Below are 13,636 nucleotides of genomic sequence, written 5' to 3'. Positions count from 1 at the left end.
AGCTTCGCTGCTAATAATATGGTAGAATGTGTGTTTTATAAAGCAAAGGTTATAACAATAAAGATACAGATGGGAAAATTCTTTGGAAGCTGTGCAATAATAAAGGTTCTGTAATGCAGAACATGTATGTAAGTGTGATTGTGTGTGTTTGTGTGTGTGTGTGTGTGTGTGTGTGTGTGTGTGTGTGTGTGTGTGTGTGTGTGTGTGTGTGTGTAAGAGTATATTGTATATACATTTTTGCCTCTTCTTTCCTTAATTAATATTGGTGGCAAAAACTGGTCAGGTCTGACGCAAATGTTCCAGTAAATACTGTCCTTCTATCTATGGTTGGGCCGGATATCCGACTGTTTTCTTATGCCGAATATCCGAATGTCTGGCCAGCACCGAATATCCGGCAAATTATCGGATATCCGGCCGCATATCCGGGTATCCGGTAATATAAATCAGCCGGATATCCGGTATCCGGATAGTTACAATATCCAGTATTCGGTCGGATATTGAAAATGGCCGCCGGATATCCGGCCCAACCCTACTTCCATCCTCTTTAATTTTATTTACCCTTTCATCTTAGTGCTTGGGTATACTTAGAGATCAAAGTATGAAAGCTTAAAATCCAATATAATAATAAACACTTAATCAACATATTCTCTCTCTTTCTTTCTTTTATGAACACTGAACATCTACTCTATAACTCACTTTGTCTGTGTGTCCATCCATGATTTTTTATGCTTCGCTACTTATGGATGTTGTCATACTTAAATATAAATAATATAAGGCTGGAGTAAAATTAAAATGAAACTTTAATGCTTAATCATTATAAATCATATGTAATTTTGATAATTATTCATAGGTTTAAAAAGCACAGCTACTCGACAATTAAGGTTTCTCTGTACATACTCCATTAAAGTAGATTAAACAAGGTTTACTACATTATTAAAAGAACTTTCGACCAAAAAAAATATCTTTAGTTCAATGAACAATATTAAATCTTCATAAGGATTTATTTATTAAAACTATAGTTAACTTATAGAAGTTGTTGTATCCAAAAAGAATCTTAAAATAGTTTTATCTTGTGTATGTATAATCTTACATTTTCAAAGGTTAGTTAAAAGAAACAGGTTATATTTTCTACTTAATTTCTGGCCTCACCTATTGTTATTTATCCATGAGCCAAATAAAAAGAGCATTTTCCTTTTATATCGACATCACTACAGAACCTGCAGGTATTTATATTTTTATTTTCACTTTTTTTTTCTCAATAAAATGGTTCATATGAACTGAACACAGACAATAAAAACAAGGGTGATAACATCCAAAGTTAACAAAGCACTGAGAAGTAGCTTATAATGCCTAAAAAATAACGTCATACAATACAAATGACCAATGTTAGGACAGTATACATTTTACCAATAGTCATTTACAATTAAAACTGGCCTATTATTGGTCATATTTTTGATAAAAAGCAAGCTGATCAAGTTATAGCGTAGAAGATCACTGATAAGAGAAAATATAGCTAGCTATCTTTAATATCAACAAATCATGTTATCACATTGGCGTTAGTATTGTCAGAAAGACAAAGTTAGTTATAAAGAAGCTGCGCTGCCAATAAATACAGGAATTTGATTAAATGGTGCCAGAAAAGTTTCCAAGGTTTGACAATTCATTTACAATAGTAGAGAGATTACTCAAGAGACACAATGTCTGATTCCAACAAAAGGAGAATTCGAGGAACATTCGCTACTCGCTGGTGAGGCAAAACTATTTTTGTAAAAAATCCTCCAAAATCGCATAAAAAAATCAACAAAACTTAAATAAAATCATAAAAGAGTTATAATGTGATTTTGGAGGATTTTTCACAAAAATAATTTTGCCTTGAGTCGAAAGTAAACAATTCTTTTGTCTGCTAGAAATGTTCCTTTTTAGATTTGATGAAAAAATGGGCCAGACGGGTAATCTAGATATAGTATGTCTATTTTTACAATATAGTTCCTTCTCAATATGTACCACATGTACATATACATAGTTTTGTGTCAGCTGTAAATACCGTAAAATTGACTAATTGGGACACTTTTGCACAGAAAAATAGATTTTAACTATAAAGTTTAGAATGAAATACAATTTTCCTTCTTGCTTAGCAAATAATGCGCTAAAAAAAGTTAAAGCTGGCTTGGAGCTTGCGCATTTAACTTTAAATAATCTTAGTTCAAATTCTGCCAAAAAAAAATTTTCCCTAAAAAATGTAAAATATCAATTCTTATATTAATTAATTAATTAAATGTTAAAACTTATCTATTCTACAATTTTATAATCAACCTGTTTCTACTATGTAGAGCCCGCATAGAATGGCTGGGTAGCTCTCTGTGGTGAATGTTTAAATCTGTTTATCTTACAGATTAAGCTGTCGTGTATGTGCGTGTAATTGAGATGAATAACTCAATTTCTTCATAACAAAATGTCAGATACAGAATACTAGAAAGAACAAGGTTGACAACATCCATAAGTAGCGAAGCTCAAAAATTCTATATGGATATCGGGAAAAATTTACTATAGAGCAGTGTCATACAATAGGAATCTTGATAAAACTAAGTGAAAACATGTAGAATGTAAGATTAATTAATCCTTAAAAATTTCAGCCTTCTATCTTGAAAAGGAGTTGAGAAAATCACAAAAACTTGATCTAGCACCCCAAATAACAGACAGATGTACAAAACAATGTATAGATTAGACGGTGATATGTCACAGGAATCTTCACTAAAAATTTCAGCTGTCTATCTTGAATAGGAACCGAGAAAATCAATTTTCCCCCTTACCGTGTCTGCAGACAGACAGACAGACGGACAGACATTTGGAATTATAGAGTAGCTTCGCTACTAATAAGAGAAAAGAGGGGAGGTAAGGGGATACTTTTCTAGTTTTCCAGTTGCTATGGCAAATATTTTATGAATTATTTTTCGCTTTGCTTATGTTTAAAGCTGAAATACAAATTTATAATAGATATGTAGCGGGGGTTTAATTTTTATTTCTTTCATCGTATTATAAATCGCTTTCCGCGGATATAGAATGTACAATTATAAAATTAAAACCAGTGGTTTTAGCCCCGAGGTGCCGAAGGCACGGGCTAAAAAACTGGTTTTAATCTTATGATTGTAGATTTTTATATTCTTAGAAAACTGGACATAATACGATGCTAGACATAGTTTTTTCATATGGATGAGAACCGGTTCCTATCCACCGGATTCGAATGAATACGAGAAAATCATTACTAAATTGGTTTGTATTTAAATTACTTTTATACTTACAACAAAATCAAAGGTAATTCTAAAGTCAAGGTGTCTAAAAATATGATTTATGTCATTTCATCGTTTTAATTACTTTAAGTACATATGTAGAAAATGGTATTAAAGTAAACTAGTGACTGCTCCTCTAGTATCAAGGGGTAAAGAATTGGCAGAATAATAGCCAAAAACTTTTCCAAGAATGAAATCTAAAGACAAAACAGCCTAAAACCATCCCAGCTCCTAAGTGAAGCTTTCCTAAAAAAATGAAGTCAATTACTTTATTTAATAAGGAAGAATAGCTTGAGGTACATAGATATATATCTCTGCCCACAGAGCAGGGACCCTACCACTTGGGGCAGGTAGTTATCTGGTTTATACATCTATACTTAAACATTTATTAGGGCTCATATTTAAAAAATCTTATTTTAATTATAAACTTTTACCTTTCATAAAAAAAAATAAAATAGAAATATTGATTTTATTTATGGATAATTGGTTCAAAAGCTTCAGATTCAGTCATATTACCAGTTCTAATGAAAATACCAATTCTTGTAATTATAACAGATTTATAGATGTAATCTTAAAGTAACATATTTTCCTCTTTTATAAAAGAACTCTAAAATAATAAAAAGAAGATGTTGAACTGTGTAATACTGATGGATATCTATCATGTTTTAGATACATACAATACATTCCAGAGCTGGATTCTTAAAATCAAAAATAGGGTCGCTGGTGAGGCTCAATTGTTTTTGTAAAAATCCTCCAAAATTATTTTAAAAATCCATAAAAATTTAACAAAATCTCAATAACCCTTTTATAATTTTATTTAATTTTTGTAGATTTTTTATGCGATTTTGAAGGATTTTAAGAATCCACCTCAGAGCTGTACAATCTGTACAAATTGATGCTTACATACATAGTCAGGGAACTAAAGGGATAAGACAATGGCCGATAAATTCATTTACATCCTCAATGGTGATAAACAAAATCACCCCTTCATTAGAGTTAAAGTAGTTGAAATAGTAGTTATTGAGCCAACGATTTACAAAATTTTATAAAAACTATGAGGACTAGTGTAATAAACAGCTCATTGTCCCTTCTCTCTCTGATATATAGGACTTACACTGTAAAAAAAATATTCCCAAATTTCTGTTTATTTTGCATATATTTAGTTATAAAAACAAAAATCTATGTAACAAAGCATCTTTTTATGGTTTAGTATAAAAAATATATTATTTATTATTTCCCCCTCCTCCACTTCCCCAATTAATTTCCAAGCTATTATCTTTCGTCACGACTCATCGTAGGGTTAATTGTTACTAAAAATTTCGTTTCGTCGTATTTTCACATTAGTTTTTATGGGTTATTTTAGGTTAAGTTGGGTTATGTGATTGCCCCGCAGGGTTAGGAAATTGGCCTCTCAGAGTTAGAGCCCCCAGCAGTGACTAGAAATAGGGGAAAAGCTACTGTGGAAATACGACAAAACGCCCCTTAAGAGGCGTTGCAAAAAAAGGGGCTATACCCAATATTATTGCATATAGACGGGCGGCTGCGGCTACCGAACTAAAATACTCAAAAATAACATTAACCGTTAGATTTTTAATTTAGGCAGTATCGTGCACTGGGATTCACCAGAGGGATGTGATGCCTTGTGGGGTGAAAAAAGGGAAAGGCAGTCCTATCCAATTCTAATTTTACAACCCCTCCACCCCTCTACGCCTTTGATTTACATATTATCAATCAAAAGAGATAAAATATACCAAACCAAAGATCAAAAGATTGAAATAAAAATATTACTTTTTCAATTTCTCCTCAATGTTGAACGTACAGTTGTTATTAAAGATAACGGCACCGAGATATTGCTAAAAGAAAATGTAGAATATTCCTTATTTTTCTCGCAAAATATTGGGATCTAATGCAGGAAACGGTAAAATTTTTCTGAACATGAAAATTTCTTTATAAAGAACTAATATAATATTGGCGGCCAAACGGCAAACACATCATATGTTATATTTAAACTTTGATTTAATGGCTTGTGAATGCCTAAAAATTACAAGAATTTCTCAAGATAGGACATAAAGACATAAACAGTTGACAGTGAACGAAAACTCAGGCTAAGAAACACGATATAAATATAATATTTTTAGGATATGAATTTCACTTGGCGCATGAGCGCGTTACCCAGCACTCCTATGACGCTGTTTATTAAGATATATAAGTTTTCCGGAATTTTAATGTTATGGGGATATTTGAAATCTGCATCAAATTTTGAAGATTTTTTTAAAATTTGTATAATTCTTTATCTAAAAGCGGAAATGCATTTTAAGTTAATTAATTTTGACCAATAGGATAGGTGGATTTTAAACTACCTGCGCTCTAATTGGTTGAATGATGTACGCCATCCAATCACAGCGCAGATTTTTTAAATCCACCAATCACAGATGCCAAAATTAATTAACTTAAATTGCATTTCCGCTTTTAGATAAAGAATTATAGAAAAAACGAATTTTATAAAAAATCCTCAAAATTTGATGCAGATTTCAAATCTCCCCCTAACTTTAAAATTCCGGAAAACTTATATATCTTACTGTTTATGTTCAAGGCTGACGTGAAAAGGATCCTTCTAAAGCCTCGCCTCGCCCCTGAGAGGTAATTCACAGGTAAAAATTAACAGAAATATCTACTGGGCTTTGTCAATTTTGTTGTTGTATATTTTTGTGCTGTTTTACTTAAGATATATTTATGTTTTAAAGACCATCATTGCTCATTAAAACTATGTGTAACATTGAACATAATATGTACGTTAAGCCGTTTGGCTGCTAGCAGCCTATAACATTTTTTAAAGGTTTCAATTTCATCAACCTTATACCACCAACTGCACGGGATCCAAATATTGGCTTTTGTAGATTCAGCAGAAATGAGCAACGAAAGAGATTTCTAACTTAGATAAATTCTGATTCACCGATCTGTTGTAGGTTCTATACAAATAAATTATTCTAATCAATTTGTAGTAGGAAACAAGGATGACAACATCCATAAGTAGCGAAGCACAAATAATCATGGATTGGACAAACGGACAAATTGAATTATAGAGCAGATGCTTAGTTCTCATATAAAAAAAATTCACGAAACCTTTAAAAAATCTATGCCTGACGGACAGATAGACGTACAAAACAATGTAATACATGTCCACATGTTATAGGAATCTTAAATAAAAATTTCAGAAGTCTATCTTCATTAGCAGCTGAGAAAATCACAATTATCCCATTGAGATACAAACTGACTTGCGGATTGACTGATGGACGGACCAAAGAAGATAAAGTATAGAATAGAATCCAGGTAGAAGATTCTGCCTGGCTAGCCTGAATTAAAATTGGAACATTTGAAAGACCAAAACGGCTATAAGGCTGTTAGTAAATCACATGATTTAAGTAATTATTCTGAAAAAATATTCAAAATAAATTCCTTTTGCAATAATTTACTAAAAGCCATGTAGCCGGTATCCAGCTTTCTTTACCCTTTTCACAATGGATTAAAATTGAATTTTATGTGCAAAGCCTTAAAAATTTTAATTAAGTAAGCAACTTGCTTTTCAAAAATGTACCAAAATTATTGATCTCTGCATTTATATGAAAGGTTTCGCTCCTATGCTGTTTTTAAACAGCTGATTATACATACTCATACTAGCAACTACATCCATACATGAACTTGAGGTAGGGGGGGGGGGAGGGGTTGTACCCATTTGGCTGACCCTTAAAAATTATAAATTCTATTCTTATTCTATGGGACGGACAGACATAGACAATAAAACACATAAGTAGAGCAGCAAGTCTAGTATAATATATGAAAAATAGCAGTAAAGTAAAATACAGATAAGAATATGAGAAAAAAAAACAAATTTTTTTGTCAAAGTAAGAAATAATAAACATATTATTGGCGTATTTAATCAAAATTAGACAACTTGATTAATCTAATAGATTTTTTCTTTTCTTAATTAACTTAATTTTCTTAATTGGAAAATATTTATCAGAACTAACCAATTACATGGAGATTGATATATATTCAGATATTTTTAGCGCAAAATTTTTTTTTTATTTATAACTAGCAGGTACGCCCCTAGAGGCCTCTAGAGGCACTTGGAAGAGGAGGGGAGATAGGAAAGAAAAGTGGTATATTTTTTTGTTGAGGGGGAAGGGGCGATTCCTCTTATTAAGCTGGATGAACCCAACCCAAAAGAAACCTATAAAAAGCCACCTTGTAAAGGAAAACCATATCGGTTCAGCAGGTAGCAAAAATCCTTCGCTACCCACAAATACACTAGACAGAAAGACATTCTGTTACTTTATTTATGAGGATTAGTATCTGTTCGTGGCAGCTTTCAAGTATTCATTTTTTACTGAATAGAAAGATTATTCATTTTGTGGATTTTTAAAGCGAAGCTTTTCTATAATTAGGGTCGGTCCGTCCGTACGTACGTCACAGTTAGCTCTTTTCGTTAATTTAATCAGGTTAGAATTGTTCTATCGATTCCAAACTTTGCATGATGATTCCTGTAGTAGTTAGGTACAATTTAGAAAGCGTAGCAACTCTATAATTAATACCAGAATGTCCGTACGTCCATTTTAAACATATCGATTTTTCACTTTTTTGATAACAAATTTTTGTATGTTAAAATTATCGAATTCTTCTGATTTAAAAAAAAAACTTATTCCTATTCCAACAAGGTACAATCTTATAAGCGAAGCAACTCTATAACAAGTCCCAAATGTAAGTATGTGCTTAAACAGTATCATTTATTTATGCAGTTTTGCAACAAATTTACTTGAAATATTGTTTGTACTGATGCATTTAACATTCTGCTAATACAGTTCTGACAATCTAAAAGTGTTGATGTTCGTTTGTCCTTCCATTTCAGTGCTTCCCTTTTATGGATGTTGTCATCCTTGTTTAAAATATATTTATTAAATAAAAAGAACAATTTGGAAAATAATGAATTTTGTCGTAAAATATTTAATAATCTTAAAGTGGAGGGAAGATGATTAAAATCCCTCCACAGATTATGACGTCATACGATAGAATAGCCAATGAGAGGCCAGTATACACTGTGATTGACCAATGGTAAAATTTATACTTGCCTCTCATTGGTTATTTTATCGGATGACGTCATAATCTGTCAAGGGACTTTAATCATCTTACATTTTCAAGGATGACTAATTCGCGAAAATTTTCTTTAAGAATAAAAATTATCATTCTAACTTTTTAATAGGAAGATATTTTTCCTTATAAGATTTTTATTTATTTGGATTATTTTTTCTTCTGTTTAGAATTAAAAAAATATCTTTTTTGTATGCTGAATGTTTGCCCTGCCTTAAACTGTTGGTAGTGTGTATGACTATCCCATGACCTGGAGGACAAGGCGGGACTAGGCGGGTCCACCCTGGCGGTCTCTGCAGCAGCCTGGTGGTGATGGTGCTCAGGGTATCTAGGTACACCACCACCTGGCACCACGCCAGTGTAGAGCTCCATGCCCGACACCAGGGACCCGTCAATGTCAAACTCTCGATAGTCATTCTTTTCGAAAGCCGTCAACTCCAGTCGATTCAGGTCCTGCAGCAGCTCCTCAATCTCGTCGGGGCCGTAGATGTCCGACACCGAGTTGACCCAGTGGCGGGTGGCCGCCGAGCTGGCCGACACGTCGGTGGCCACCGAAAAGCGGCCGAGGCTGCCTTTGCCGACGCTGGCCCGACTCAACGAGGCGCGGTCCGTCGTAGTGCACAGGCTGCCGCCGCGGTCCGGCCCGACGCGCGACAGCGAGCCGCGGTCGTTGCGCTCAAAGGTGGCAAAGGAGCGCGGCATTTTGTAGTGCGTGTCGCGTCGTAGTTGCGCTTATTGCTAATTATGCTTGTTAGCGCCGCTCCTTTCCATCACAATAATAATGCGCAAACCTTCTCTTCACTTTAGAAGGCTTCATGTTTAATATTTAACGGATTTTTTTTAGGATCAAGGCATCTTATTGTGAAAATATAACTATATAATATGTCACTGTGTTCATGTTATGGCTGGAGAGATGGGAGGGGGGGAAACTATGTCACCACTGGCCACCGCGCTGTCACACAGAATTTTACAACAATATTAGCTCCATGCATGCATCTTATCTGAAATCAAGTCTCATAACTTTATATACAAAACAAGGATATTATTGACTATAAATAGCGCAGCAATAACAAGTTAACAATAGTTAGATGAATGTACATTTGGAGTCTAATTGTTCTGAAATTAACTTTTCAAATTTACACAATTTATTAAAATAAATAACAAATTATGTCGTAGTAATGACGCTTTTAATCAACATCTTAAAATAAGACAACAAACTAGAAAGTCCAGGTATAGTCTCTTAAGGGGCGTTTCGTCGTATTTTCAAAGTAGCTTTTGATAGGTTATTTTACGTTAGGCTAGGTGATTGCCCCGCAGGGCTATTCAATTGGTCCCACAGGATTAGAGCCCACCGCAGTGGCTAGAAATTGGAGAAAATCTACTCTGAAAATACAACGAAACGACCCTTAAAGGGCGTTGTCACGAAAACGAAAGGGACTATACCCAAAAGTCCATTTCTTTACCTTACGCAATTGGACGTTTATACACATTTTTAAAGAGTAGATTCGCTACTAAAACTGGTGGACAACAAACAACAAAATTTAAATCAACATTATATTTTGACATATTTTGTCAAACAAATTCGATGGAAATTATGATTTTGTAAAGCAAATCTTTTTTAGAATTAGGGTCAGAAACATTTTCATTTTCTTGTCCCGGATAGGTTTTTTTTATAAATAGGTTTACATAGGTTTTGGGATATTTTTCTGCCCTTCCATATCTCTAGAAAATAGAGCCCCTAGATGTTAGGGGCACAGTCGCTTATAATAATATATGCCAAAAGCCATCTATAGATGTATTATCACGGACCCATTAATAAATCAAGAGGAGCTCTGCTTTTTCTGGATGTTTATATCCTTGGTTACAGAATACAAATATAAGAATTAATTGTAAAATGACAAGTTAACTAGGGATAACTTTGGCATGTTAGGTTTACTAATTTGTTTACCTACAAAACATATTTGTGCTATACTAACATACATATGAGGGGTCCTCGGGATTTGGTCTTGGCTCAGAACTTAAACCAGTTCATAGTAAGGTTTTTCGGCAAATTAGCGGATATCCGACCGGATAAATGGATATCCGGCATTAGATATTAGCCGGATATCCGGCCCAACCCTAGTTCATAGTATATTCAATATAACACAATGGATATATAATATACGATATTATGACAAGGGGAAAATTGTCGTCAATTTAGGTTGCTTACATGGAGACATCATTTATTCGTCAGTTTGCTCTTCCAGTAGGAGAGAAGGGATGGGGTAAAATTTGTAGATGGGGGGATCTGTATTTTAGATAGCTACAAGTTTCTCTTTATCAGAGTATATAATGTAATATAGTGTAAGTATCTCTTTACTTTGACAAATAGTCCAAAAGAGGCAACTTTAAGGAGTTTACTTTTAAGCCTTTACCCTTAAAGTACATCTTAGAAATCAAAATTAAAAGGGTTTAGTTTTTTTGATATATTGTATTTAGGTTTTAAAAAAACTTGAAAGATTTTAAAGAATTATGTTTCTGCACATTTGTTTATCCCTTATTATTTATCAACTGGTTTCTGTGCACGTACAAGACCAAATCCCGAGGACCCCCTGATACATATACATAACATACATACTACGTACTGAGAATATTTGTACAACTTTTAGCATAGAACAAACAAAGTAGGAAACAAAAATCAATAAGAAAATGTTTGACTGGCAACTATAACAAAACTAACAAGCCAGGTTGTAACTCTCTTGTTTGTCTTACCGTAAGTTTATACGTGTATGTTGAATATTTTTGAATTTGTCAGTAATAGTTTTATTTTATACTTTTTCCTTAAAGAACGTGTCCTAACTTTTGTGATTTAAAAAAATAGCTAGTCGGTGCTTTTAGTAAGTAGTAGATGTAAAATGATCCATAGAATTTAGATTTGCAATCGGTTTTGAGGTTCTAAAACGCAACAAAAGAAGAAGAAATTTCCATTATGAACAAAAATAGTAAGATCTTACTTTTAAAATTCTGTTGAGTAATTATTGAAAAAATCTATTTTATTAAACCCTGTTGAATCAAAACTTTGAACTCGTTCGAATGGGTTAAAAAGAAATCACAAAAGTTAGGACACGTTCTTTGTTAAATGATTCCAGCTTTTCATTTCTTTCTCCATTATCTCCATTTCAGTCATAAAAGATGATTAATATGCTATTGGATGTTGCTAATATGTCAATCATGACCACTTTCATACTTTTTCATGTAGTCGATATTTGTTATAAACACTTAAAAATGTGTATAGTTTTGTTAAGGTTCCTCTTTCTCTAAAGGGATAAGAAAATGGCTGATAAATTAATATACATCCTCAATGATGATACACAAAATTAACCCTTATGTAGCGTAAGTTTAGTGGTTGAAACGATTGAACACTCAACTTAATAAACCAACCAACCAAATTCACTAAATTCCCAAAGTTGTTTAGGCAAATAACGTTGATACATAACTTTGGGGACTAGTGTGATAAAAAGCCCATTGTCCTCTCTCTCTCTATTAAAAAATAAAATATTAGAACATCACAGCTGTTATATTAAAGCAAAATTAATGTCATTAATCGCTTTACTAATGTCAAAACAACACAAATTACCATAATCTTTGCACTTTGCAGGGGTCTTAAGGGATAAGACAATGGACGAAAAACTGATGTTCAAACCTATGTTGATAAGTTAACCTATCTTCAGATGAAAATTATTGGTTGAAAATTTGTACACAACGAAATTAAACTAACAAACCAAGTTCTGATGAAGATACCCAAAGTTTTTAATCTAACGAATAAGAGAATATGTTTACAAAGCCATGAGTACCAGTATAATTTACAGTCCAATGTCTCCTCCCTGACAATGAGATACAGGGGCCAAAATGTTTGTAGCCTTTATAAATATTTTTATATGGTATGGAAAATTTGAAATATAATGCACAGAAATGCAATCAAGAAGCCTACATAAATGGAATTACATTTATATTTAAGTATGGCACACAAAACAGCTAGGTACATGAATGGATCATAGTGTATTGAGGGAGTTAAAACATTAGAAAAAAACACTAGAGGGAGAAAGGGATAAATAACTGTATATCCCCATCGCAACTGCCTTGTGCAACCTTTCTCTTGGGTCATTGAAAATCAACCAATGGTGTCACTTATATTACACAGCCAAGTATCAGAAATTAATTTAAAATCAGATGAAAGAGGTCTTTGAAAAAGGAAGGGAGGTAGTTGTCTGTATAGAAATCTATAATATAGATCTGTTTTAAAATCTATATTTATTAATAAATAGGTTTTATTCAAATATAAAATTTACAGATCTAAGCTACCGAAACAAAATGCGTATCCAAAAGGCTAGATGCCTGTATGTATGTCTGTCTTTATGTTAAGATTTTTGCACAGCTGATATTTATGGAAGCTTTGAATAGGTCCTGGTTAGGTTTTTATGTACATATATATAACTTGAACCGTCCTTTAGAATTTTTAGAATTCTTTAATTATTAAAGAGCCCTATTTAAATAAGATTCCACTTTACCCAAATCTATTAGTGTACCTAACCGCAGAAAGAGGAAGTTGGACCGGGGGGGGGGAGGTATAATAATTTGTATATGTACATACATAATACTTGGGATGCAGTATCATATATTTATGTTATGTATTAATACTTTAAGTTGCAGAATAAATGTTTACAATATGGGAATAAGTATTGATACTATAGCGACTTAAATAGCCTTTATAAGTCTTTTTCTGAGGAAAATTGAGCAAAATTGCGCGGCCAAACGTCATGCAGACAAAACTTTTGATATCACATCGTATTTTTTCCATTAAGCTTGACCATTAAAACCTTATATGAGGATGAAAGTTATATGATATTTCTTAAACATATTTTTTAACCAAATCTTCAGGGTGACGAATCTTAAAAATAGTTTTCTTTTTTGGGAAAATCAGAATAGGAAATTGAAGACACCATATTTATTTCTATAGAACTATTAAAGAAATTTTCTAAAAAAATTAAAATTTTACACCAAATTACGTAATTAATATTATTAACGAAAAATAAATAAGATATCATTAAGAAAAACATTTTGGGGAATAGTCCCTTTCGAGGCAACGCCCTTAAAGGGTCGATTCGTCGTATTTCTAAAATGGCTTTTGATAGGTTATTTTAGGTTATGTTAGGTTATATTGGGTT

At 32.9% G+C, this 13,636-nt stretch overlaps 1 protein-coding gene across 1 annotated transcript in view; it reads right to left on the bottom strand.

Moving 5' to 3' along the window:
- LOC145324778 (uncharacterized) overlaps window positions 1-9,429 on the bottom strand; it is a 37,862-nt gene extending 28,433 nt beyond the window's left edge. The window contains exon 1 of the mRNA XM_080167414.1: window positions 8,646-9,429. Coding sequence (XP_080023540.1) covers window positions 8,646-9,134 — 489 coding nt within the window. The 5' untranslated portion in view covers window positions 9,135-9,429. The remainder of the gene's footprint in view (window positions 1-8,645) is intronic.
- Window positions 9,430-13,636: the final 4,207 nt, after the last annotated feature.

This window comes from Acartia tonsa, chromosome 1 (assembly GCF_053477335.1).
Source record: "Acartia tonsa isolate MP-2025a chromosome 1, ASM5347733v1, whole genome shotgun sequence".
NCBI classification, from domain to species: Eukaryota; Metazoa; Arthropoda; class Copepoda; order Calanoida; family Acartiidae; genus Acartia; species Acartia tonsa.
Note: the sequence above shows the minus strand (reverse complement) of the source record. Positions and strands in the feature narration are given on the sequence as shown.